The 27,595-nt window shown below is 36.4% G+C and overlaps 1 protein-coding gene and 1 long non-coding RNA gene across 2 annotated transcripts; one reads left to right on the plus strand and one right to left on the minus strand.

Annotated features, from left to right (window-relative positions):
* Nucleotides 1-477: 477 nt before the first annotated feature.
* Nucleotides 478-2,328, minus strand: LOC143575674 (uncharacterized). The gene is made up of 4 exons (XR_013142808.1): nt 2,206-2,328; nt 1,848-2,110; nt 1,394-1,476; nt 478-1,313 (listed from the first exon to the last, which is right to left on the minus strand). It is a non-coding gene; the product is annotated as an uncharacterized LOC143575674 (long non-coding RNA).
* A 20,927-nt stretch (nt 2,329-23,255) lies between these two features.
* On the plus strand, nt 23,256-26,903 carry LOC143575675 (26S proteasome regulatory subunit 6A homolog). Its single transcript, XM_077059978.1, has 11 exons — nt 23,256-23,279; nt 23,391-23,501; nt 23,581-23,697; nt 24,287-24,394; nt 24,685-24,876; nt 24,958-25,149; nt 25,229-25,347; nt 25,453-25,540; nt 25,676-25,795; nt 25,895-26,035; nt 26,612-26,903. Exons 1-11 carry the CDS (start codon nt 23,256-23,258, stop codon nt 26,687-26,689), a joined length of 1,290 nt encoding a protein of 429 aa, XP_076916093.1. The 3' UTR covers nt 26,690-26,903.
* Nucleotides 26,904-27,595: the final 692 nt, after the last annotated feature.

Below are 27,595 nucleotides of genomic sequence, written 5' to 3' on the forward strand. Positions count from 1 at the left end.
AAGAAATAGATACACGATGGATCTTCACAAAGATGTAGTGCATAATTCAACTTTTATAAAATAAGAGTACCATCTGTTAAGTATTACTTTTATTGAAATATATATATTCATATCTGAATCCCACTTGAAGCACCCGTTTAACTTTTGCATTGTCTTTGTTTGGCCGATTTGACGATGTTTGATTATCATCTCAAGAGTCAAATAGAATAAAATAAATACATTCTTTCATCTTTTTAATATGTTAGAAAAAGTGTGTTAGGTTGTGTTACAGCTGTCTGGTCAAATGAGTCAAAATGAATAGTACACCGTAAGAAAAAAATTATCATAATTCATGATTCATAGTAATTATAATTACTATAAATTTCACTCTAAAGTTAAATAACATGATATAAAGTAACATATGTATGTTTAACACAGAACATCAAACTGGGTATTTTTTATTCATTATTAGTATTACTAACATTACATTGTTCTGACCCGAGCCCGTCCCACATCAAAATCGTTCTAACCGAACCAAAAGTAGTATATTTTTTTTAAACTACACTCTGTATAAAAATATTTGGTCGTTCCTTATTTAGGTTGATTATAATTTTATTATTTGTACGGAATGTTCATTTGCATTCATTTATATTTGTTCTATTATGTTCGTCTAACATTGTTTGTGTTCACTGACATTTGATAACTGTTCGTTTAGGTTTTAAATGAATGTACATGAACAAACTCGTTTTTTCAATGAACGAACATGAGTACAAAATTCTGTTAAGATTATATGTTCATGCTCGGTTAAAGTTAAATTATCGAAGACGGACATGACACAATTCGTGTCTGTTTGGTTCGTTTACATGTCTAATCAATGCCATTATAATTTACGAAAGATCCTTAAAATTCAACAAAAACTAACTTTAGAGCTTATGACTTTAAAAGTGATTCGAGCACAACCTTGTAACCAATAGTGTACGCAACTTCGCAATATATTGTTTACAACCTGCTTAATAATTATTGACAAACAAACTGTTTATAAACAATTTTTTTACATAAAAACATATAGCAGCAAATATAAATTATAATATGCTTAAATTACCTAAACTTAATCACACAAACCCTAAATCACAAAATACACACCGCAATAAACGAAACGGAAGACAAAATCCAGAAATATAAACTAATAACAGAAAATTTCATTTGTACTAATTTCAAAAAACACAAAAATAATAATAATAATTACCCAGAACTCTTCCAAGGCTCCATTAACAACATGTTGAGATGCAGCATCATAAATCTGCCTAGTAGTTGTTGTCCTCCAAACAATCTGTCTGCAAAATAACAGTGCAAAACTCTCAATAATCAAAATATCTCAAAAGGGGATTAAAATTAGGTATAAAAACTAACTAACCAACTCTATACATAGTTGTCGGATTTAACTCGTTCTGAATCAAATGATCTCCATCCGCAAACCACGAGACCTCGTCTAATCTCCTTCAATTGTTCATAACAACACATGAAAGCATCTATTCTTAGTATTTTGATAAAGAAATTAGTTTTCTTTTTCTCAAGAATATGAGGAATGGCTGCTTGAACATGGGTGCATCACCAACAAACATAACTGACATGTTTCAAAATTATTATTATTATTATTATTATTATTATTATTATTATTATTTTACTTTTTTCTAAATTTAAAATATATGTACAAATGTTGCAACTTCTGCATTGGTCATAAGAGACCTCTTACATGCACTCAACAATCTGAAGGAAAAGTATACATTTTACTTATATATGTTATAAATCTACATATATGAAGGTATTTAGATTTATAAATAAAATTAGCAAATAAACAAAAGACATACCTCCATTGTTCTTCAAAATGTGATGCTTTGTATAGCTTGTCATCTTCAAATTTTGCATATGTGAAGGCCTCATTATTCATATTTTCACTTATTGTAAAGTTCATATCATCCTTTCGTCAATCTTCACCTAAGAAGACCAATTAAAGTATTATTAATATTACAACTAATGAGTTAAAAACAACTATTAAAGCATGAATTCTTTCTACCTACACGCAGCTCTTTCAAAAACCTTGGATCTATCGATTCATCAAAAGAGGTTGACCCTGAAAGTATATGAAGATGGAGAACAATGAATTTAAGTTTGATAAAATAAAGAGAACTAATTTATGTAAACTTGAATAGTTTATAATAAACCTACCAATTCAACCAGGTAGGCTGGGTTTGAGATGCATCAACAGATTTCGTTAAATCAAAACTGTAACATAAACATCAAAACTTCGTAATCTGCTGGTAACAAAAAGGACAGTTGAAACACAATTAAGATATATTGAAACTTAAATTTTTGATAATCTCAAAAAGGTTGAGAGAGATTCTTACAGAGGAAGGAAGCCTGCTGTGGTGACACGTGTCAGAACCTGTTTTCATTTATTATGTATAGAGAAGAGATAGAGATACTTATACTAATTCTAAATTGCTAAAACAAAGGACTGGAAAAAGTATATGTCCATGGATGAACCTCCGGTGATAACCGTAAGGGCAAATGCTTCAAAATTTAAAACAAAACCATAAGCTCAAAATATCATATATATATATATTATTTAATGGCAGATATCTAATTTAAACATTATATATTTGGAAACCAAACCTTTGTTCGACATAGGGTAGTGAAATAAAGATCTTATATGTATGTTATATAAGAATATAATATGGACAGATACCGTTCTCCGACCTAAACAGACTCGTTCTCCCTGGCGCTAAAACTTAATCGGCTACCTTGTTCTCTCAGACACCACCGCACTATATATCATTCATCTCGGACGATTTCTGAACCAGGTGCAAGTTTCTATTTCTCTGTTACGATGTTTAAGTTCTTGATTCTTTATCATATACTCATATGCTGTTCATGTCAATTTGCACAAGATGTTTGATTATAAATGTATGAAATCAAACTAGTTAAAATATGCATCAAATCATACAAGTACTAGATATCAATCTTGTACGGGTTTATTCGGTTACACGCTTACGGGGATATGGATGAGATCGGGTCAGGCGATTACGGGTTTATTCGGGTATTTGGGTATACTTTACGTTATATACAATAGCCAAATTTTGGTAGAAGTATTTCCCAAACTTGTTAAAACTTTGATCCGTATATGCAAGTAGCTATTGGAACTTTATTTGCAAATTCTCAAATAATTATTTCCCAAACTGCACTTACGTTAAAATTTTGATTTGTAGCAACAAAATTGACTTTTTCAATTGTTCAAACAACTCTCAATTTTTTCACACTCACTGTATGTTGAAACTAATCACATCTGACTTTTTTCAATTACTCGGAGAACTTTGAACCTACACGTTTGTATAAAAATTGTAACTTAAAGTGAACCAAGCATGTAACTAGAAAAGTGAGCTTGTAATTTTAATATAAGGATGAATATGACATTAGCAGCTTGTTGTAATTAGAAAAGTAAGCTATAACAGGTCAATCGGGTGTATCTTGCCAAGTCTAAAGTTATGTTACCTCTAAAACCAAAAAATAATGTTTTTATTTTGATAAATAGTTTATGTATGCTTGTTGTTAAGCAGGATTTCACAATGACTATGGATAAGAGCTCGACTAAAATCACTAATAAGGTATATCAAAGGTTCATTAAAGGAGCGATAACTTTTGCAAAGTGGGGTAAAAGATTCGTTGATAGTGAAGGTCGAATACATTGTCAATGTAAAAAATGTGTGAATGCAAGAAGACATGATCCAACAATTGTTTCTACCCATATCATACATAATGGTTTTGAACCGTTATACAACGTATAGATATATCACGGTGAACATCTACCGGGTTATGAAGCAGATGGAACAAACAACGAGTGTGAAGAAAGTGAAAGCGAATCGAATGATGGAGTCGAGGAGTTGCTTGATGATGCTTTTCATGCAGGTGGTGAAACCGAAGCTTAAAACTTGAGGGGCGATCCTGATATACGTAATAACTCACATGTGGAGAAGTTATTTGTTGATATGGAGAAGCCTTTATACCTGGGGTGTGATGAGTTTTCTGTATTAAAGTTGATGAACATGAAGGTAACATGTAAAATGACAAATGTGTCGATGGATATGATTCTGAATTTATTTAGCCGAGCTTTCAAGGATGCAAACTTGCCAAAGAACCATTATGAGGCAAAAAAGTATTTACTTACTCTTGGTCTAGGATACGAATATATCCATGCTTGTAAACATGATTGTGCAATATTTTGGAAAGAATATTCAGAATTACAAAATTGTCCGGTTTGTAGCACTAGTCATTATGAAGAAAATAGTAAGGGGAAGAAGAAGCCAGTTAAAGTCTTGCGTTACTTTCCCATCACAAGTAGGCTTAAACGTTTATATGCCTCAAGACACACTGCTAAGGAAATGTCATGGCACGATCGAGAAAGAACCAAAGAGGAGGGAGTTCTTAGGCATCCAGCAGACGGAAAGGCATTGAAACACTTCGATGCAATGTTTCCTGATTTTGCAAAGGATCCTTGAAATGTTCTCCTAGGTCTTGCAAGTGATGGTTTCAATCCTTTCTGTAATTACCTAATACTAAGATCTTAATCAATCCATAAACGTATTATAATGATTAAGCTACGGATCTAGTTAATTGATATGTTCTTAGTTATATATATAATAGTAATTGATAATAGTAATAATTTTAATCTTCATGAAGTATTGAACGAGAGAGATTTTGAGCAGAGGTTCGGTGTAATAGATAAACAATACTTAAATTACTCAAGGCTAAACAACCTTATATAGACGATGGAACCCAATTCGTTACACATACCGTAACGAATTGGCTCCATTAGTTAACATTACATAACCTAGAAAGGAAAGCATAACGAATCAGTGATTTGTTATACCCCCATTCGTCAACATTCCATGACGAATGGGAAACAAATATAACGAATTGATGTCCATTCGTTAAACATCCTTAACGAATAGACTTTACATATAACGAACTGGCTCATTCGTTAAACATCCTTAACGAATGAGCCTATACATAAAGAACTAGGTGATTTTCCATAAATACCCCTTACATTATAATAGTAATAAATTACAACCGATAAATTACAAAGACTCGAGCCGACAAAACTGTGCACCAACAAACACCCCCTCGTCTTGAGCTCTTTGTCTTTAATTACTTGAAGCACTTTGTCTGCCAATCTCGACAACTATGAATCCCGATTTCAGCTGGATTTTACTCAAATCATGTCATAACTCACACAAATAAATGTGTCGACAAGGGAGTTAATGATGGGTTGCTATATTTAGAAAGATTACTGTTTATTAAAGGCGGAATCAATAATAAACAGGGTAGTTGCTATCAATATTCATATGTAACTAACACACATAAGATTCACTCAAAAGATTTCCATTCATACGAAGATCATCATAAAAAAAGGATAATCGATTTAGGGTTTCTTGTAGGAAAATGGCAGTGGCTAAATAAATATTCTCACTTAGTATCGTATTCAGCCGCCTATTTTTCTGTGTTGTGTCTCTGTCCTCAGGTGTGCCCTAATTATTCCTTTTATAGGCCTGACACCTTTGGACAGCTGTCATTCCTTCTAGAAACCCTAAATGCTAAAACATATTCAAATGACATATTCAGAAATAATCCTAAGTGTAAAACAAGTCTTCCGGGTAGGCTCTACATCAATTTTGTCTTTCCGAGTGTGCTCTGCCATCCTTCATAACTTGGTAACATAGAAGTGTGCTCGGGATCAGTTTCTGGGTAGACTTTTCTTGAAGAGTATTTTACCAAGTAAAATACTCACCGGGTAGACTTCAATCTTCTTGACTTTGTCAGACTTTGCCCGACAAACCCTTACGAGCAACCTTGTTCTTCAATGGTCCCTTCAACCCTTTGCTAGTGAATAGCTTATTAGCAAAGTGTGCTTGGTAGCACTGTTCCTTACTTGAGTTGAACCTTGCCCGATGATTCTTAAGATATTCCATCAAGACATCAAGCATACTTGGACCATACTTATTAATGAATACCTTGCCCGGTCTTCCAATCACTTGGCTTCATGAGCTTGGCTAGCCAAAAGCTTACTCGGGAGTGAACTTTACTTGGCTATGAAGAAAAGACTTGCTTGATAAAGTGATCCTTGCCCGGATAAGCATAAACTAGTGAACCATGCCCGGTAATACACTAATTTGCAAACCCTGCCCGGATATCCACTAAAGAAGACTTCCAGAAGATACCCTGCCCGATAGACAAAATATCGTACCCGGCTAAGTAAAAGCTTGCTCGAAAGTCTAAGGTGTGCCCGATTCCATACTTAGTCATTTCTGAGGAGGTTGAGAAGATTCCAATCTTCCAAGATGGGCCGGAATTTACGTAATCTCGAGGGGTAATTAAGTAATGAAAATATTTTTGCGTCAGCATATTCACTAGCATTTGTTGCTGACGTATTTTATAACATTTTGCAGGTAACCATGATTAGAGCTTAAAGGACGAAGAAGCTCAAGAATCCGATGGCTCGGATAATTTTGTTTTAACTAGTAAATATGGTGTTTTTGTAAAACATATAAACAAGTAAACTAAACGAGACTTTCGTCTCGTCTTTTGTAATGTAAATATGTTAACTTTAAATCCACATGTTTATTTAGGTTTCTGCATTAACCCGCAACTCTGATTTATTTACAAATGTGGTACTAACTATGGATCACACTCCTAGGCCTAAGATAGGGGTGTGACAGGTTGGTAGATCTTAGCGAATTGGGTATCATAAAACAATACCCAAGCTTCGATCCATGCATAGGAAATATTTACTTGTTTATTTGAATAGGGATAAGATTGGTTAGTAACCCTTTCTTTCCCTCTCTACATTCTAAACCACTCATCAAAGATGTCTTATGAAAAATTAATGGAGTGCTATGATAATGAAGCAAGAAGAGCAAGGAAGTACTATAAGTTCCCAAAGGACATCATGATTAAGGATTACTTCAAGTCATTTTTCAATTCCAACGAAGGACCTAGCCAACATCCCAACATCGAATCAAGTCCCATCTACCATTTGGACAATACTCCACACCAATTGTACCAACCGCCGAGACACTCAAGTTATCATCCGACAAGTCTGCCAATGTACCAACCATCTGAGGTACCAACGTATTATCCTTCCGAGATTCTGACTTATCAACCCATGGAGATTCTGCCATATTATTCATCTGGAGGTTCAACACATCTACCGCCAAATCCTCATCCATCGTATGCCTTCCTCTCCAACTTACCAATCAAGGAGGAACCAAAGTCTCCTTCTTCCGAATGGATGCAATGCCACTCCGACAAACGAAGGTGGCATACCGGCACTTCAACAATGGATTCCGCCAATTCACATATCAACAAAGGAGAGCCATCTCGCAAGCCTAAGATGAGAGTAACAATGCCATACGAGAAGATCCATGTGCCTGCAATAACTGAAGAAGAACTAGAAGAGGAACCGGAGGAATATCCGGAGGACGAACTGGAGGAGGAAACAGATCCTGACGAAGAAGAATTTCCCGACAACCCAAATGAAGAGATGACACCGGTGGAAGAACCATACTCTCAACAAACCCTAAGTTATGGTTCTGTTGACCCCTACATGCAATTTCTTCAAGAACTCAAGGGTAAAGCATCGTCAAGCTTCCCACCGTACACTGGCGAGATCCCATCAGTTGAAGAACAAGCAAAAGAAATCAGAGAGCAGAATGAGACTGCCGACACTTTCTTCAACTACTAATCCGATGTGATTGCCTCCCTGTATCCAGATACGAGGAATTATTTTGACGTAGTGATGATGGGGTACCGTGATCCACCACCTCGTTACGGCTATCCCAATGACATTCCCCAGTCACAAGAGGAACACCTGGATCGAGCTTTGCACGAGATCGATGATTTGAGAAAGAAGATTGCTATTGATGGGAAAAACAAGAAGAAGATGGGAGAAACACTTCTCCGTAAATGCAATAAGCTGACAAGGGTTGTTAAGAAGTTTGTGAAGGATTGAGAAGACGGTGATGATGGAGTGTTTCAAGATATGAAGTTATGTGTATAAAATAGTTTGTGTGGTATATGTAAAATGTATAATAAGGATAGGGACTTATATATCGCATAAACGATATATAAGAATGTTGTAATGATATATATATCATTTTGTGATATATATAAATATGTAAAATAAATAAAGTGTATATTTAATAAAGAAAACATATTAAAATTTCAGATATAAAAGATAAAAGAAAAAGATTAAAAAGAATGTCTAGACAAAGTGATAATCGAGAGGCCTCCCGAAAGGAAGCCGAAAGACGTGAGAAGAAAGGGAAAGGTCCCGAAAATGAACAAGAGGAACCAATCCCCAATAAATATATGAACCAAATCCAAAAATGATCAAAAAGGCTGTTAGGGAAGAATATGAAAATAGATCCCAGTCTAGACAAACAAAACATTCCCAATCTGAACATCCTTCTCGAAAATTTGTCTCTAAACCCCGAACTAGACCCTCCCGTATGGATGAAAGCGTGCATGAATCAAATGCCGATGGAGGCGTGAGACAAGAATTTAAGAAACTTAAAACTGGTGGTTGCTCATTCAAAGACTTTAAGTACTATGGACCGAAGGAGTTTCACGGTGACAAGGGAGCCATCAATACCGTAAGGTGGCTTGAAGAGATGGAGACGATTGTGATTACAAGCAAGTGTTCGGAAGAAGAAAAGATTCAATACTCTGCTTTGATGTTTAAAGGCGAAGTGCTAGAGTGGTGGAACACACTGATCATGAGTAGAGGAATGGAAGCAATGTATGGTTTGACTTGGAACGAGTTCAAGGAGTTGTTGATGTCGAAATTTTGTCCGATGCACGAAACGGACCAGATTCAAACCAAGTTCCTATCTCACAAGGTTGTTGGAACAAACCTTCGTGAGTATAATACAAAATTCCATGAATACTGTCGCTTAGTGCCCCAGCTGGTTACCCCGGAATCCAGCAAAGTTACACGCTATATATGGGGGCTACCACGAGAAATTCGTGACATGGTAAGGTCGTACTTGCCTCAAACCGCCGACTCCGCGATGGAGTTGGTTGGATACTTAATGGGCGGAATGATCCGCAACAAGGAAGAAGATAAGAGGGCCGTGACGACGCAAGATACGAAGAAGGAAGGAAATACCCGTTTCAAGGGTAAGGGAGTCGACCAACGAAGGTCTGGCTTCAACTCCGGCATCCCACAATGCAAAACTTGCAAGAAATACCATAGGGGTCGATGCCATCTAACTCCCCGTCCTTGTGAGTCAATTCACAAACTCGGTCACGCCACGGCCGATTGTTGGAAGAAGAAGATGACTTGCTACAATTGCAAGGAGATGGGACATCTTAGCTTTGAATGCCCCAAGAATAAACCCGCGGCTGGTGGTGCGGGTGGTAGCGGTCAGAAGAGTGAGCCCAAGAAGGGCAATGCAAGAGTGTTCGTCCTTGATACGAAGAAAGCAGCCGACACACCGGAAACCATTACCGGCACGTTCCTTGTTAACAATGCCTATGCTAGAGTCTTGTTTAATTCAGGAGCCAAATTAAGTTTTATAGATTATAAGTTTTGTAGTCTATTAAACGAACCCCTAATCAAACTTAATAAAACTATAAGCGTCGAAACCGCTAATGGTGAAATTAATAAAATCTCCGAAGCACTAGAAAACGGAAAAATCTTATTAGCCGGTTATGTTTTGCCTATTCAATTGCTACCAATGACTCTTGCTGGTTTTGATGTTGTATTGGGTATGGATTGGTTATCCGACAATCATGCTCGTATCCTTTGCAATAGCAAGACCGTTGAACTTCAAGCCCCTGATAAACGTACCATACGAATTGAAGGGGATAAAGACGCTGGCCAAGTTAGCCTAATCTCCACGATAAGGGCTAATAAATGTTTGAATCAAGGATGCTTAGCATTCATGGCCTACGTTACCGAAGAATCTAAACCTAAAGAACTCAAAGAGGTTCCCGTTGTTTCCGACTATGCCGATGTCTTTCCGGACGAACTTCCTGGTATTCCTCCCGATCGTGAAGTAGAGTTTAGGATCAATCTTATTCCTAGAACTGCTCCGATCGCCAAGGCTTCGTATCGCCTCGCACCAACCGAGATGAAAGAACAAAAGAAACAATTGGACGAACTTCTCGAGAAAGGTTTCATACGACCAAGTTCATCTCCATGGGGAGCACCGATACTATTCGTCAAGAAGAAGGGCGGATCTATGCGCATGTGCATTGACTACCGAGCTCTCAATAAAGTCACAATCAAGAACCGTTATCCACTTCCACGTATCGATGACCTGTTCAACAAACTTCAAGGTCCTAGCTTCTTTTCAAAAATCGATCTTCGTTCCGGCTATCACCAACTCAAGGTTCAATCCGAAGATATTCCGAAAACTGCCTTCTGAACTAGGTATGGCCATTATGAGTTCACCGTTATGCCATTCGGACTTACTAATGCGCCAGCCGCGTTTATGGACATGATGAACCGAATTTGTAAGCTTTACTTAGATAAATTCGTAATCGTTTTCATCGATGACATACTTATTTATTCCAAGTCCAAGGCCGATCATAAAAATCATCTTCGAACTTTACTTGAAATTCTAAGAACCAAGAAGTTGTATGCCAAGTTTTCGAAATGCGAGTTTTGGTTACACGAAGTACAATTTCTTGATCACATCATTAATGTTAACGGAATTCAAGTGGATCCCGCTAAGATTGAAGCCATCTCTAAGTGGGAGATCCCAAAGTCGCAAACCGAGATTCGAAGTTTCTTGGGATTGGCCAGCTACTATCGAAGGTTCATTGAAAACTTCTCTCGAATCATTGTTCCCTTAACTTCTTTGACTCGTAAAAACATTAAGTATGAGTGGGGAACAAAGCAACAAGAGGCATTCAATATACTTAAACAAAAGCTTACCCAAGCTCCTATACTGGCCTTGCCAGAATGAATTGAAGATTTCGTTGTCTTTTGTTATGCGTCCCATTCCGGTTTGGGATGTGTATTAATGCAGCGAAAGAAAGTAATCGCTTACGCCTCTCGTCAACTCAAAGTGCACGAAAAGAACTACACAACTCACGATCTAGAGTTAGGCGCCATAATCTTTGCTCTAAAGATATGGAGGCATTTATCTCTATGGAGTAAGATTTATCGTGTACACTGATCATAAAAGCATGAAACATATCTTTGATCAAACAAAACTTAACATGCGCCAACGACGCTGGATGGAAACTCTAAACAACTATGACTGCGAAATTGTTTATCACGAAGATAAGGCCAACGTTGTGGCTGATGCCTTAAGTCGTAAAGAGCACGAAAAGCCAAAAAGAGTCTGAGCGTTAAGTCTAGAACTTCAAATCGATCTTATTGATCAACTCAAATCTGCCCAAATTCAAGCAATCAATGAAAACAAGATTTCCGATGAAAAACGTAACGGCACCATTGACTCGTTAGTCAAAGGTGACGATGGTATACTTAGAATGGGAAACCGGATTTGGGTACCAATCATTGGAAACTTGCGTGAAAAGATTTTGAACGAAGCACATAAATCCAAATACACGATGCATCCCGGAAGCGACAAAATGTATCAAAACCTCAAATCGAACTACTGGTGGAATGGAATGAAAAAGGATGTCGCTTCGCATGTTGCGAAATGTTTAACATGTTTGAAAGTCAAGGCTGAACACCAAAAGCCTTCGGGATTGCTGTAACAACCCGAACTTCCTGTATGGAAGTGGGAGTTAATCACTATGGATTTCATTACCAAACTCCCGAAAACGACTCGACAACACAATGCTATATGGGTGATTGTGGACCGCCTAACAAAATCCACACATTTCATACCTATTAATGAGTCGTATTCAATGGATAGATTAGCACGTATTTATGTAAACAACATCGTTGCCTTGCATGGAGTACCGTTATCTATAATCTCTGATCGAGACAGTCATTTCACGTCTCACTTTTGGAAAAGCTTCCAACAAGCACATGGCACAAAGCTAAACCTTAGCACCGCCTATCATCCACAAACCGATAGGCAAAGTGAAAGGACAATCCAAACGTTGGAAGATATGCTCTGCGCTTGTGTGATAGACTTAGGTGGGAGTTGGGATGACCACTTACCCCTAATGGAATTTTCATATAACAATATTTATCATACAAGTATTAAAACCGCACCATTCGAGGCATTATATGGTCGAAAATGTAGGACGCCCGTGTGTTGGTCTGAAACCGGAGACAGTCAGTTATCTGGACCCGAGATAGTCCAAGAAACCACCGAAAAAGTTATTCAAATTCGTGAACGACTTAAGACGGCACGTGATCGCCAAAAGAGTTACGCAGATGTCCGTCGTAAGCCGTTAGAGTTCAATGTTGGTGACAAGGTACTTTTGAAAGTCTCGCCATGGAAAGGCGTAGTCCGCTTCGGCAAAAAAGGCAAGTTAAGTCCTCGATTCGTTGGACCCTTCGAGGTACTCGAACGAATTGGTACCGTCGCATACCGTTTGATACACGATGTATTCCATATTTCGAATCTGCGAAAGTGTCTAGCCGATGAATCACTTTCAATGCCATTGAAAGACGTGGAGATTAACGAGAACTTGAAATTCATAGAACGTCCAATTCAAATCGAAGATTCAAAATTAAAGAAACTTAAAAGACGAACTTTGAAAATCGTGAAAGTAAGATGGGATTCCCGACGAGGACCCGAGTACACATGGGAACTCGAGTCCAAAAAGAGAAAGAAATACCCCCACTTGTTTTCGTAAAGCAATCTCGAGGACGAGATTTATTTTAAGGTGGGAAGGAAGTAACATCACGTAATTTTCGGGCCAAAAATGTCAAGTTTCTAAAGTCATGGGACCAGTTTTGCCAAATTCCAAACTCAAGGGGCTAAAATGAAAATTCTGAATCTCCTGACCCATCGCGCTACGCGATGGATCAGAAGAGAGCCCCATCACGTTACGCGATGGTGTGTCTGACACAACGTGACACGTGTGCCACGTGGCACACGGTGGCAACGTCTGCCACCACGTGTCACCACGTGGCAACACGCTCGCCACGTGGCTCGGCGCCTGCCACGTGTCACCACGTGGCAGGTCTATACACTGATTCATCAAGCCTATGTCGCGGTACGCGACGGGCTTGCCAAAGGACCTGTCGCGTACCGCGACGGGATCCAATTTTGGCTATAAATAGGAGGGCCATGGGATTTCATTTCCCACACATCAAATTCACACATACTACTCTCTCTCTAACTTCTCTCACTACCTCGAAATACGTGCCATTGATCTACCTCGTTTTACGTGCCCCGAAACCTCGATAAACGTGCTATTCCCCGATAATATTCAAAACAAGAAGGAAGTGATGTCCCAACGTCCCGATGATCATCTCGAAGTGCGTGCCGAAAGAATTAGTGCCTCAAGAAGCGTGCCGAAGTAAAGTGTTGATCAATGAGAACGTTGAAAAGCAAGTGGCGTCGAAGTGCTGCCCAAGTATCTAGGGATTATAAACCGAGTTAAGGTTGGTATAATGCCCGACTAAAATAATAATAAAATATTATAAAGGCTTAATGCCCTAAGTCGGAATTACACTCGATGATTATAAAAAGGAAAATGAATAACAAAGAAAAGAAAAGAAAGACATATAAAAGTATATATATATATATATGTGTGTGTGTTTGAGATTATTTACATAATTCTTTGTTATGAATATTATTTAAGTTTAATGAGTAACCTTAAATAATAAAGAAAAGAATGCGTGTCTTAAAGAAGAAGAAACGTCGGGTTTTATGAGTAAACTAAAGGTTTATAAATTACTATTAAAACTAAAGGTTTTAAAGTAAAAAGAGATTATGAACTAAAGGTTCATCGAGATAAATAAGACTAAAGGTCTTAAGCAAGATTGTATATCCGACTAACAAAAGTTATACTCGTACTATAGGTGCAAGATAGCAAGATAAGAACTCACGGACGATGTTGGAAACCGATCCCTATCAAAAGGTGAATACGACCCACTTTTACAAACTCGTTTTCAAACAAATCAAACGTGTTATGTGTAAAACTTTACATGAGGCTACGTGTCTCTATAAACATTGTAAATAAGAGTATGAGCCTAGCCCTCAGGCTGTAGTATACGTTTGTCTGAATCCTTACATATGTGGTATGCGGTGGGCACATCGCACCACGCCTGGTCACGACCTCTAGCCACGATGGGCCGAACCAAAGTATTTTCGAGTGAGAATGACCTTGTGTATATTTATGGTACCTAAGTACGTCGAAACGCTGCGGTGTTTTGCTGGGGTGACCTAGTGTGGAGACTCGAATTTATAATGATGTTTATTATAACTTGATTATTCCTAAGCCAAGATGGGCCGAGATTTACGTAATCTCGAGGGGTAATTAAGTAATGAAAATATTTTTGCGTCAGCATATTCACCAGCATTCGTTGCTGACGTATTTTATAACATTTTGCAGGTAACCAAGATTAGAGCTTAAAGGACGAAGAAGCTCAAGAATCCGATGGCTCGGATAATTTTGTTTTAACTAGTAAATATGGTGTTTTTGTAAAACATATAAACAAGTAAAACTAAACGAGACTTTCGTCTCGTCTTTTTTAATGTAAATATGTTAACTTTAAATCCACATGTTTATTTAGGTTTCTGCATTAACCCGCAACTCTGATTTATTTACAAATGTGGTACTAACTATGGATCACACTCCTAGGCCTAAGATAGGGGTGTGACACTGAGGATGGCTGATTCTGATTAATGAGATGTTCAAAGAATGAGTAGGCATCATGGTTGGTGTCGGAGGAACCACCAAGAAGCAGCTGCAGGCCTTGGCATCGTAGATAATACGGATTGAGGAATCATGCCAAGCCTTGGATCAGATGTAAGCGTAGCCATCAAAGTGAGTTTCGGGGTGCTAGTAGTAAGCGGCACCACCGGACTTTGAGGAGCAGAAGACCATGGCTCACGTGGACCGATTTCCACACTAGATCCATGTCGATCACGACGTTTGGGCGATTGTTCAGCTGCTAAAGCTTTGCCCTTACGCTTTCGTTGTGCAACATGAGAACTTGTTGCCACAACGTCAGCACGTCGTTGATCACCTCCCTATCCACCATCACCACCTTCATCTCCATTATGTCCACCTTCGTTCCCACCTGGTCCCTCTTCTCGTTCGGAATCCGAATCATCGTTGATCCAATGATCATTAGAAAGACATACATACGCTGGATTTGACAAATGACCAATCAAATTCTTGGTCCTTGGCGTCTCCTGCCTATACGACTTCATCCTCTTTACTATATCAGCATTCATATGCTCAAGCTTCAACACGTCGTCTCTTAACGTCAAATCAATCTCCAAATCCCGAATAAGATCCTGAACGATCAGCTGAATGAATCGTGGATACATAAGGAATTTACTGCGTCGGTTTTTGATCAAGCAGTTCTTCTTGAGATGGTAGAAGATCATCTCGAAGAAATTGAATGGCTTGTTAAAAATCAGAGCAACGAATGCCGATTGCAACATAATCCAGCACTTGTCGTATCCACCATTGCGTCCACCAAGGCAATGTATAAGCACATGTAGTAGATACTTGTATGTGGGGCACAAGTTAGCCTTGTTGTACATGGAACGGTCAAGGTCACTGGCATAGAAGACTCGTTGAAATAATCCTCGGATCAACCCCTTATCAAACTCACATGGGTTGTCCATATTATCCACAAACCGCAACACCCGTCTGATAACCCCAGTTGTAATGACGACCGGCTTCTTGTTGACCTCAGCAACGATTTGGTTTTCAGACTCAACGTAACGAGCTGAATTCCAAAATGGTTGGATAATGCTGAAATTTATTTATATTTTTAAGTATTATTCAAATAAGGACAAATTCTGTCCAAAACTGATTAAAATCGTTTTGTTTGTTTTTACACCTTAGATATGGTATATTGTTTGGTTAACCATTCTTAGATATTTTTCTTATAATTATTCTTCATGCTCAGGGCACTTTGGAATGGACTTGGTCAAATATCATGTTCTGGGCCAATGGGACCGAACACTCGCTTAAACTTGTTTTTGACGTTTACACTAAATTGTGTTCGGTTAAGATATGGGTTTCACTTTATTTTCATTTTCACATTTTGGTGAAGTGAGAACCGAACCCGAACTAATTTCGGGTGTTGGACCGATAATAATCGAGCACTCACTTAACTATTAAATTTGGTGGTTCCTTTTTCGGATTCGTGCACCATGCACCAAAGTACCGAACCGAACCCAATACTCGATTTGAGTTATGATATCAAATGAAACCATCTAGACTAAATAGTTAGCACCGTATTTTCTCGGTTTTCGCTTTTAAGATTTTATACCTAATAGTTCCTTTACACTTGTGAACTAAAACCCAAATTTGAAACCCAAGTTTAGTTTATTTACTTTTACCTATCATTTACTTTCTGAGACATTCCTAATCCTAAACTCATTTATTTCGTAGACTAGCTTGTTAAAAACCGAACCTTCCGGTTCACCCAATTAAGGGCTCGTCTATTTAATCACTCACTTCATTTCCAAGTTAGTACTTTCACTCCCCTTTTTACGCTTTTAAACTTTTGGGAGTTGCATGCGTAACATATTCAAACTTACTTGTTTTAAGGCCACAATACCAAATTCGCATTTCAACATTATGTGTTTATATGAATATTTGATCGATCACTTTTTTATGCCTCAAATTGATTAGGTGCACGAGTGTTTATTTTAATGTTGTTGTTGAGCCTCAATAAGTATGATCATACGCCCCCTAACTATTGTGGCTTTGTGCCAAATATAATACGGTCTCAGTTACATGCTCAGTGTAATTTGGTTGCTTCCAAATTAGAAAGGAGCCCCATTTACATCCTCATTGTAATATGGTTGTTAACTATTAGAAAGGAGCCTCGGTTATTTACTTTACATTTATAATGGTTGTTGCGATGTTCTATTTACACATAAATTGTGACTTTGCCTCATTATATACATATATCAAAACTATTATATTACTCACTAACATTCGTGTTGATCAAATCTATTTTTATGCATGCTACAGGTTCATTTTTAAGTTGATTATGGAGAATGAAGACTTATTGCTTAGATTGGACTTTTAGGGTTATATCAAACGGACAAATTGTTAGATTACTATTTGTTACTTTAAATTGTTGTGTTTGTTTAATTGAACAAGTTGTACATGATATATGAATGAATGAAAATTAGTTGATTAATTATAGTCACTTAATAGTGTCATGTGTTCATGTCCCATCAAACATTGCGCTCTGGTATGTTCCGCCGCTTTTGGTCGGAGTGTGACAATGTGCGCCACACATACACACCCACACACGCCCACACCATATATCATTGTTGTAAAAGTAGGTTTAGGCTGAGTACTCGCTACAAGGTATATTGACGAAATGAGTTTCTTTAATTCCGCCTAGTTACTGAGAATCGATCAAAGGTGGTCAACCTCAGTTAGAATCGTACCTAATCGGTGAACTTGAGCCAATTTTGACTTAAAAAAAATAAAGACATAATAGCAAAAGAAAACCTTTATATTTGATCGTTTTTTTCAGTGGACATCATTTAGCAAAAGAAATGGCAGAAACATCCTATATGTTTAAAAACTCTATCATGTTATGTCATTTGGCCCTAACCTAGTTATATTTTCTCGTTAAATCTGATTATGTGCAAGGTACATGAGGGTGTTTTGGTCATTTTACTCTTGCAATTAAATAATATTAACTCATAACCATTCACCACCACAACCTTTTATTAACAACAAATTAAACACCAGACCACCATCACCGCATAGTCAAACGACCACCACCGTGGGTCCTTAAACACACGAAGCTCTCTAGTCTCTCCCCAATTCTTACTCCGCCTCCACCCAATTATTCAAAGAAATCCGGAAGAAATTGAAACCCACCATCTCTCTGCTGTCTCAAAAAACCACCGCCGACCAAACATGCCACACCACCACTAGCACATATCTAATCCCACCCACCTTAAATTAGAGCATTCAAACCTAGAAAAATGGTTAAGATGATGCATACTTTAAAACCCTAGATCCCCAAATTATGGCTTTTTGTTTACTAGTCCCCCACCTGCAACCTCTGCGACTCCGTCTCCAACTGTAACCACCATCGGCTCCGCCTCCGCCTGTTGAATTCGTTGGCTCCGTCTCCCCCCTTCAACCGTTGCCGGCTCAGGCTCAACCTACAATCACCGTCGCTTCGCCTACACCCGCAACTTCCACCGGTTACATCTCCACCCTCAAACTCGTTTTAAGGCACAATCGTTTGGGCTTTAAAGGTAGTAGCAGGGTTGTTGACAATATGAAACTCCGGTGGATATAATCGATTTTTGATGATGATAATACGGTGTGATTTTGTTGCCGGTACCATGAAATGATTGTGGGATTTGATGAGCTCCTCATTAGCATTTTTAGAAACCCAATTTTTGTGAATTTTGTAATTTTGAGGGAATTTTTTGATTTGTTGTGTTGTGGAGGTATTGTGATGATGAAGAAGATGATGAGTGGGAGGGAGTGCATATATATATACTTAACTAGCTTTAGAGCCCGTGTCACACACGAGATGATTCAAATTATAAAATTATAAGTAAAACAAATAATAACGTAACGTATATGAAAAGACGTATTACATATATGCTTGTATATATACTATGTGTACAAAAATTGATTTTATTTATATCAAAAAATGATTTTGTAAATGAACTTAATAAAAAAAAACACATGCAAAAGCTTACACGAGAATACTCTTTCTATTGAAAAATTCATTCTTAGTGTCATATATGTATGATTGAAAAAAATTTGGTTATGAATCAACTTAGGAAATAAGACTTCTCATACGATATTAGTTCTAACCACTCAGCCTAAATACCGAAGGATTGTTATCTTTATTGATATATTTATCAATTTACCACCCATCGAAGGAAATGAGAACATTAAATTGTAACGACAGATGTTTTTCAAGAACTGTGTTTTCTAAGCTAAACCATGAAAAACATTTTCATAAGTTTCAGGGGGCTTCTCGACTTTTTCAGAATGACAACATAAAAATAACATGTTAACTCGTTTAATTTTGTGAATATTTTGTTTCATTTGAGCATAGTTTTGCATGACATGCTTCCCATACAACGTTTTGATCACAATTGAAAGAAAAGTTAACACTGACACTAATATTTCAAATTTGATAAAAGTTGGAATCATTTATAGGTCTGGGGTGGCATGTCGAAAGTGTATGCAATCTTTTCTTAAATTTTAATATTCGAAGGAAAAATTATTAATTTGCCAAATCCTGAACCTTTTAATTATTTTCAAAAATGCCCTTGAAAATAAATTTGAAACCCGAATCATGTTTAAAATTTTATCTTTCATCCGTTTGACATTTTCAAGTCAATATTTTGAACCCGTGACAAATTTGACAATAAGTGTATTTGCATTCTCAAACTTTTAAAAATACTCAAATTTCCTATTGTTACTCGTAACAAATTCTGACATAAATTTAGTTAACTTGTACAAAACAATCTATTTACCAACTTTTGACCCATAAATTTCAAATTTAAGTTCCACAAAAAACCCGAAACAATCCTTGATTAAAAAAACTAAGAAATTCAATTATGATAATCAAATTATGCCTGAAAGTGATTGATATATACTATTATTATATTTTAACATATATACAGTTTACTAAATTAACCGAAAAAATAAATGGATAGACTTAAAGCATATATTTATAATTTATAAATTTATATGACAATTTACAATAATAATAATAATAATAATAATAGATAAATGGATTGATTTAAAAAAATGGTTGACTTTTAAGCATATATTTATAATTTAATGATTAAAAACATTACTTTGTAAAATGAAAGCATATTTGAGTTTTGTTTTTCTTTACAATCATCTACGATATACATAATACAATATGTTAATGATATCATTTGAAATTATATTCATTTCAGTCTTTTACAAATTTTGTTTGTTGTTGATTTTTGGATTTCATCAAGTATTTTGTATTATATAGTAAAATAATATGTTATTATTTTTATAAAAAAATGTATACATATAATATAAATAGAGTGTAAAAGAAAAGTGAATAATTATTTATCTATTACATATATTATAGTTAATTAAGATCTTAGTTTTAGAGGGAACAAAATTGTGAGAATTAACCAAAGCATGACAAGTGTCCATAATAATTTTACTTTATTAAAACAGGTAGATCTCATTTAAGTATATATATGCACTCCCTCCGACTCATCATCTTCTTCACCATCACAAAACCTCCACAACTCAACATATCACAAAATTTTCTCAAATTTACAAAATTCACAAAAATTGGGTTTCTAAAAATGCTACTGAGGAGCTCATCAAATCCCACAATCATTTCATGGTACCAGCAACAAAATCACATCGTATTATCATCATCGGAACCCGAATGTATCCAAAGGAGCTTCAAATCATCAACAATGCTGCTGCCTTTAAAGCCCAAATGATTGTGCTGTAAAACGAGTAAACTTATGATATTTGACATATATATGCAATATCCAAAAGTTAATTTTCTTAATATTTACAATGTCCGAGTACTCTCCGAGTACTTCAAGTAGACCCAACTCTCCAGTCGGTTGACTAGTGTCCGCCTTACGACTTTTACAACCATGGCTTAGATAGTACAATTCACTTGTACAATTATGCGATGATAAGGTAAGGTTTTTTTTTCATGGGGGGGGGGGGGCAATAGAGTCTGTAAAGCAATATCAATTTTAATTAAACGGATATTATGATGATCCTTGTACTTATGATGATATTTTAGTTAGATTTGTTATTCGCTACACAATTGATTAATTCAATAATAGAGTCTATAAAACAATATCAATTTTAATTAAATGGATATTATGATGATTCTTGTACTTATGATGATATTTTAGTTAGATTTGTTATTCGCTACACAATTGATTAATTCAATAATAGAGTCCGTAAAACAATATCAATTTTAATTAAATGGATATTATGATGATCCTTGTATTTATAATGATATTTTAGTTAGATTTGTTATTCGCTACACAACTGATTAATTCAAACTAAATTATCAATCTAATTCATAAAAGTTAGGACAACGAAACATGAACACTTGATCCAACATATATTTAACCTTAGAATTAAAAAAAAAGGAATTATTTAACCACACAAAGATATTATTTTACATAAATAAAACCGCGAATTTTTTCCCTTTTAAATTTGCTTACGTATATTTCAATGCCAAGTATATTTGTTTATAATACAAGATGTTTTTTTCTTTTATTTTTTGTTATTTTGAGTATGCTATTGGGCTTGGAGTTATTAAAAGAAAAGAAGTAATTGGTGCTTATGGGCTGGTGTTGATAGAAGCTGGGCTTGTTTGGCTTGTATTGGGTCCGACCCATTTCGTAGCTGAATATAAAAGATCAGGAGACGAAGTATGATGCAACTTTTTGTTTAGAGATATTATTCATTCATTTTATCATCACATCTTCCTTCATATACTAGATCTAACCGACTGTTAGGGTTTGATTAGTTTGTTATAAATTATTGAGAGTTTGTTCTTAGATCATTGCAATAATGATCAATGGTTAATGTAGTCGGTTTATTGGAGTTGTAATATTCTTCGTCTTTGTGTTTGATATTAAAGATTGTTTATATTTGAAGTTTGATTCTAAGAAATAATGACAAAGTTTGATTTCTAACAATATTTCTGTGGGGGTAAGGTATAAAACACTCCATACAAATCACAAGTCAAGATGATTAGCCCACGGAAACCGCGAAGAGGTTACAAACCATCGCGTAAGATACTCTGTAACAATGCAAAGCAAGAAAGATCAGTGGAAGTGCTGCCAAGGGTAGGACACGTGGTGGAATGCCACTGCGTAGTACCGACTGTTATATGGACACACGATGGACCAATAATAATGGACCAACGTTGTACTCGCACCAAAAGAAAGATCAGCAGAAGTGCTGCCACAGGTAGGACACGTGGTGTATTACCACTGCGTAGTATCAACTGTTATATGGGTGTACAATGGACCAATGAGAATGAGCCAACGTTGTACTCGCATCACAAGAACGAACATCATTGGGCAGACTGTCCAACCAATCAGAATAAGCCGTTGTGCTCGACCATGACGGGAGAAACTTCCATTGAGCGAGACAGCTGGCCCAACCATTTCCCCTATTTGGCTATAAATACAGATAGAAGTCTAACGGTAAAAGGATTCTGATTCTATACTCTCTAACTCCTTAAATATATTCCGACTACTTACCATACTGATTCTCACGCAAGAGGGTGGTTACGAGAAGGCCCCCTATTCCCCTTCTCGTAACGAGCTCACGGTGTTTGGTTTTGCAGGTGTACGATCTGCCGGAACTTACTCCCATTTGCAGTAGTATAATAGATAAGACGGTAAGCTAGGCTTATAAGTCTGGTTCTATCTGTGAACTAATTCCTGGGTGAGATATTGGGTTTAACCTTATCGGGTTAGACTTAGTGTTTCTTCCATTTCATTTTCCTTTTATTTTTATACGACCACTGAGTATTTTCGTTTCATGTTTCCCCAATGTATCGTCCCAAAGTTTTTCTTTATGTATGTTTCAATTTTAAAACACAATAACACATGTCGTAACGTGTGAGGTGTATTTCGTTTGTTTATTGACTTATTCTAACAACAACCATACCCAGTCAGATAACACATGTCGGTAGTGGAGTTCAGGTCATTCTTAAATATTGTTTAATGATCCCCATGTTCCTAGTTGATGGGCCATGCTCAATCTGTGTTGACCTTACTTGAGTGCCCCCTGAGTTTGTTGCTAGCCAGAATCGGAAACATTGCTAAGCACAAGAAGACCTATGCCTACAACATGCCTTTATTCCTTTTGCCTTTGATACATGTGGGTCCCTTACTTCAGATGCCGTTCAGCGGGTCGTGTACAGTATCGACGTGCGAAGAACCGTAACTTTGTTTTCAGTAGATACGGAATTGCTATTCAAAAGGGACTTGTTACGTACTTACCTGCCACTCTATTGTAATTGGATTTGTTTTTTTTTTTTTTTATATGAGATTACAGAAGATATGGTTTAGAAAGAAAAAAAATAAAAAATGATGTTTAGACCCATGGCAAAAGGAAGTGGGGTGAAGGTTAGATCCGAATATAAGTAACATCTCTCTACCTTTCTTCCTCCCCAAGACAGACGCAAAACTTTCAATTATTCTCTCTCTCTCTCTCCATTTGAAGGCACCATCATATAAATATCAATGGCAGAAGACACTAGTTTCGAAGACGACCAGCTATCCTCCATGTCCACCGAAGACATCCAGAGAGCATCTCGTCTTCTCGACAACGAAATCAGAATCCTCAAGGTACAGATCTCTCTCTCTCTTTCTTAACCCTTATTAGTTAATCAATATATGTTTCTAATTGCATTTAATTAAATAACAGGAGGAGTCGCAGCGTACCAATCTGGAATTGGAATCGTTCAAGGACAAGATCAAGGAGAACCAGGAGAAGATTAAACTTAATAAACAGCTTCCCTACTTAGTCGGTAACATTGTTGAGGTATTCTAACCCTATCAGCTTGCTTTTCCACAATCAATCATTCTCTTTTCTTTAGATTAGGGTTACAGTAAACATTCTGTTACTTAATGGGGTTTGAACTTAATTATATGTTGGAAATATATATATATATGCTAAACTATATTGTTTCTTTGAATTTTTAGATATATCTTATACCTGCTAACTAATAGCGAATAGTGGTCCATAGAAACAACAAGTTACTAAGTTAGTAGTTTTTTTTTAATTAGGGGCTTGGTTCATTAAATCAAGTTTTCACAGTGGGATTATGCCTGAAAAATACCCTGCCACGGTTGGGAGATTGATTGATTGAGTTTGGTAGATAAAAATGCCCCAAAAATCGGAATTTGATTTTTAAAGGAAAAAAAACCCCAAAATGTCGCTATATGGTACACTATTCATCGCTAAACATCAGATAGCGGGAAACTCCCACGCGTTAGCGAGCGCTATCTTCGCATTAGCAACTATGTGTTAACTAATTATAAGCTAACATGTCAGATATTTGTATTCCAAGTGTGTAATATGTGCGTTTTTTTTTGTTTCTTTTTTATTGATTTTGTATTTTGTGTTTCAGATTTTGGAAATGAACCCAGAGGATGAAACTGAGGAAGATGGTGCTAATATTGATCTTGACTCACAAAGGAAGGGTAAATGTGTTGTGCTCAAAACTTCTACTCGTCAGGTAGTCCATGTGACATAATCACTCGTGTAGTCGTGTGTGCTATTTATGTATATTATATTTACCTTTTATGGTGAGTTCAAATGCAGTTCTAGCCAGTAATTGTAAATCCCAGCTTGATTTATTTGACTTTTGTAAACTATTGATCAACCCGTTTTGACTCATTTTTCTTTTTAACTGAATTCTTTGATTTGATCTATTTGAGTTGTTTACAATTCTACTCAGTAGTAAACAAGTCAAAGCTGCAACATATTGTGATCAGCAACATGCTAACATTTCTGTAACATTTGCAGACAATTTTCTTACCTGTGGTTGGTCTCGTTGACCCCGATAAACTGAAACCTGGTGACTTGGTGGGTGTGAACAAAGACAGTTACTTGATATTAGACACATTACCATCCGAGTATGATTCTCGAGTCAAAGCCATGGAAGTTGATGAAAAACCAACTGAAGATTACAATGACATTGGAGGTCTAGAAAAACAGGCAAGTGAAAATCTTGTAAACCATACAGATTGTTGTTTTTTGGTTTATAATATCTTTTTTGTATTGTTTGTTATGTTTCAGATACAAGAGCTAGTTGAGGCTATAGTTTTGCCAATGACTCATAAAGAGCGGTTTCAAAAATTAGGTGTCCGACCACCAAAAGGAGTGCTTTTATATGGCCCACCTGGAACTGGAAAAACTTTAATGGCTCGTGCGTGTGCTGCACAAACAAATGCCACTTTTTTGAAGCTAGCCGGCCCCCAGCTTGTTCAGGTATCTTTTTTTCTTGTTTTTTAGTAAAAATTAATGCCAATAGTGCACTAATCAATATCAATTGTGGGCATGTGTGTAGATGTTTATTGGTGATGGTGCAAAACTTGTTCGTGATGCGTTTCAACTTGCAAAAGAGAAATCACCTTGCATCATTTTTATTGATGAAATTGATGCTATTGGTACAAAGCGGTTTGATAGGTATTAAAACGTGTATCTTTTCATTTAAAATGCGCAGAAAATTATCATAAAGCTATTGTATTTGTCACACGTGCTTATGAGACAAGATTTTGCGTTTATTTGCAGTGAAGTAAGTGGTGATAGGGAGGTTCAAAGAACTATGTTGGAATTACTTAATCAGTTGGATGGTTTCAGCAGTGATGACCGAATTAAGGTACTTCATTCTCGAATCAATCTATTATTACTGAAATAGTATAGTTTATTCAGTTATGTTATTATATAACTTGTAGATAATAAGAAGTTTGTAAATAAGAATATGTAACTCTAAATGAGAGAATTGGCTATGTAGGTGATAGCAGCAACGAATCGTGCTGATATTTTAGACCCTGCTCTAATGCGATCTGGACGGTTAGATCGTAAGATTGAGTTCCCTCATCCTACTGAGGAAGCAAGGGCTCGGATTATGCAGGTGTGCCTTTACTGAATCTAATCTTAGTTATTATTATTATTATTATTACATGTTTATCGAATTATATTTTGTCAACATGTTTTGTGTTTTATTTTGTAGATTCATTCACGGAAGATGAATGTTCACCCGGATGTCAACTTTGAAGAGCTGGCTCGATCGACTGATGATTTTAACGGGGCACAATTGAAAGCGGTTTGTGTGGAGGCTGGCATGCTTGCTCTGCGACGTGATGCCACTGAGGTACGAATAACATATGGGCTTGTAAACGAACACGAACATGGCATGCTTGTGTTTGCTCGTTTTACTGAACAAATGATCGAACACGAATAATTAAACGCAGAGAGTTTTCTGTTCGTGTTCATTTGTTAATAGTATAAACGAATGGTTCACAAACGTAGACGTCTGCACAAATGAACAAACACAACTGAACACAGATGAACGCCCGTAACCAAGCAAACACTACGTGTTGGACCAATTATGTGACTAGACTAAATTGTAACGCACCTATTTTTTTAATGAACATGTAAACAACTGAACATAAATGATGCCAACGAACGAATAATATTCAACATAAACTAATGAACGACTGAAAGAGATGTGTCTTGTGATAGTTTGCTTAAGTAAATGAAACAAAGAATTAGTTCATGTTCGTTTGCTTATTAAAAGACGAACACACAATCTTTCCACTGAATGCAGTTACATGCCTAACAGTATGCCTAACACAATCTTTAAATTCTTTTTTCACAAATGTTGGTTTGTATTGCAATATTTTGAAATTGTAAAAGTGGTTCATAAATATAAACGACTTGTTTGCAGGTAAACCATGAAGACTTTAATGAAGGAATCATCCAAGTTCAAGCTAAGAAGAAAGCAAGCTTAAATTACTATGCTTAGGATGCAATTTTGGCATCGTAATGTACAAGTTCAAGCTTATTTTCATGACTTTAGTGGTATACGATTTACGTCTTTGTTTCTGTTCGTTGTCAATTCGTGCTGGAGACAGCTTGAACTGTGCTGTTGAAACTGGTTTATTTGTTTGTTTAGTACGGTCACTTGTCCAGTTACTTCATTCTCTTTATTTAATAGCTTTCTGGTGCGTCCTTGAAAAGTAATGAAGAATTCTGAGCGAAACAACATTCGCATATTATATTTGGCTCACTAACTATAACTGTCGATGATAAACTAAGAATATGTAATTTATGCTGGTAAAATTTTTGTAAAAAAGGCTGTTTGATAGTTGATTGGGCCATACATAAAATCACCAATCGCATTCACAAATTTGGTGATTTAACTGTATACACACTATTAAGAGAAAAGAATAACTAACAATTCTAATCATTTTGAAGTATCTTTTCCCTATGTAATCACAAATCATTGGCAAAATAGTATGACTGAGAGATGTAGGAGGGGAGAGAGATTTCATTGAGGTATGTCATACTATAATATATAATGAAATATATATGAGAGAACATTTAGGAAATAAACTAGAATCTATTTTAGGTGTTGATAACTATAATACTATTATATTTATAACATTTCCTATTGGTAATCAACGTCATACGTTTGGAGATGGTGTCTCATAAAAATCTTGTTAGCAAACCCCAATGAGACAAAACCATAGCTAGGGAAAAAATGTGTAGTGCGTATTGTCTCCCCTCTTGATTTATATATCCTTTATAATGGTAATCATTGATCTTCTATGTATGTTTCCTAAAACTTTTGTTGTCAATCATTTGCATCTTGGTCTGTTGACATGTGAATCCTCAAGTTAAAAAATGTTGCATGACCTTCATGTAAAAA

Source organism: Bidens hawaiensis, unplaced genomic scaffold (genome assembly GCF_021521415.1).
Source record: "Bidens hawaiensis isolate Kalapana, Puna unplaced genomic scaffold, B.hawaiensis_p1.1 tig00027570_1, whole genome shotgun sequence".
NCBI classification, from domain to species: Eukaryota; Viridiplantae; Streptophyta; class Magnoliopsida; order Asterales; family Asteraceae; genus Bidens; species Bidens hawaiensis.

Excerpts from the sequence above, each read along its gene's own strand:
- LOC143575675 (XM_077059978.1), top strand. The coding sequence starts at position 23,256 with ATGGCAAAAGGAAGTGGGGTGAAG. Across the intron at positions 23,502-23,580 it reads ACGAAATCAGAATCCTCAAG|GAGGAGTCGCAGCGTACCAA; the intron begins GTACAGATCTCT and ends ATTAAATAACAG. Across the intron at positions 23,698-24,286 it reads TAGTCGGTAACATTGTTGAG|ATTTTGGAAATGAACCCAGA; the intron begins GTATTCTAACCC and ends TTTGTGTTTCAG.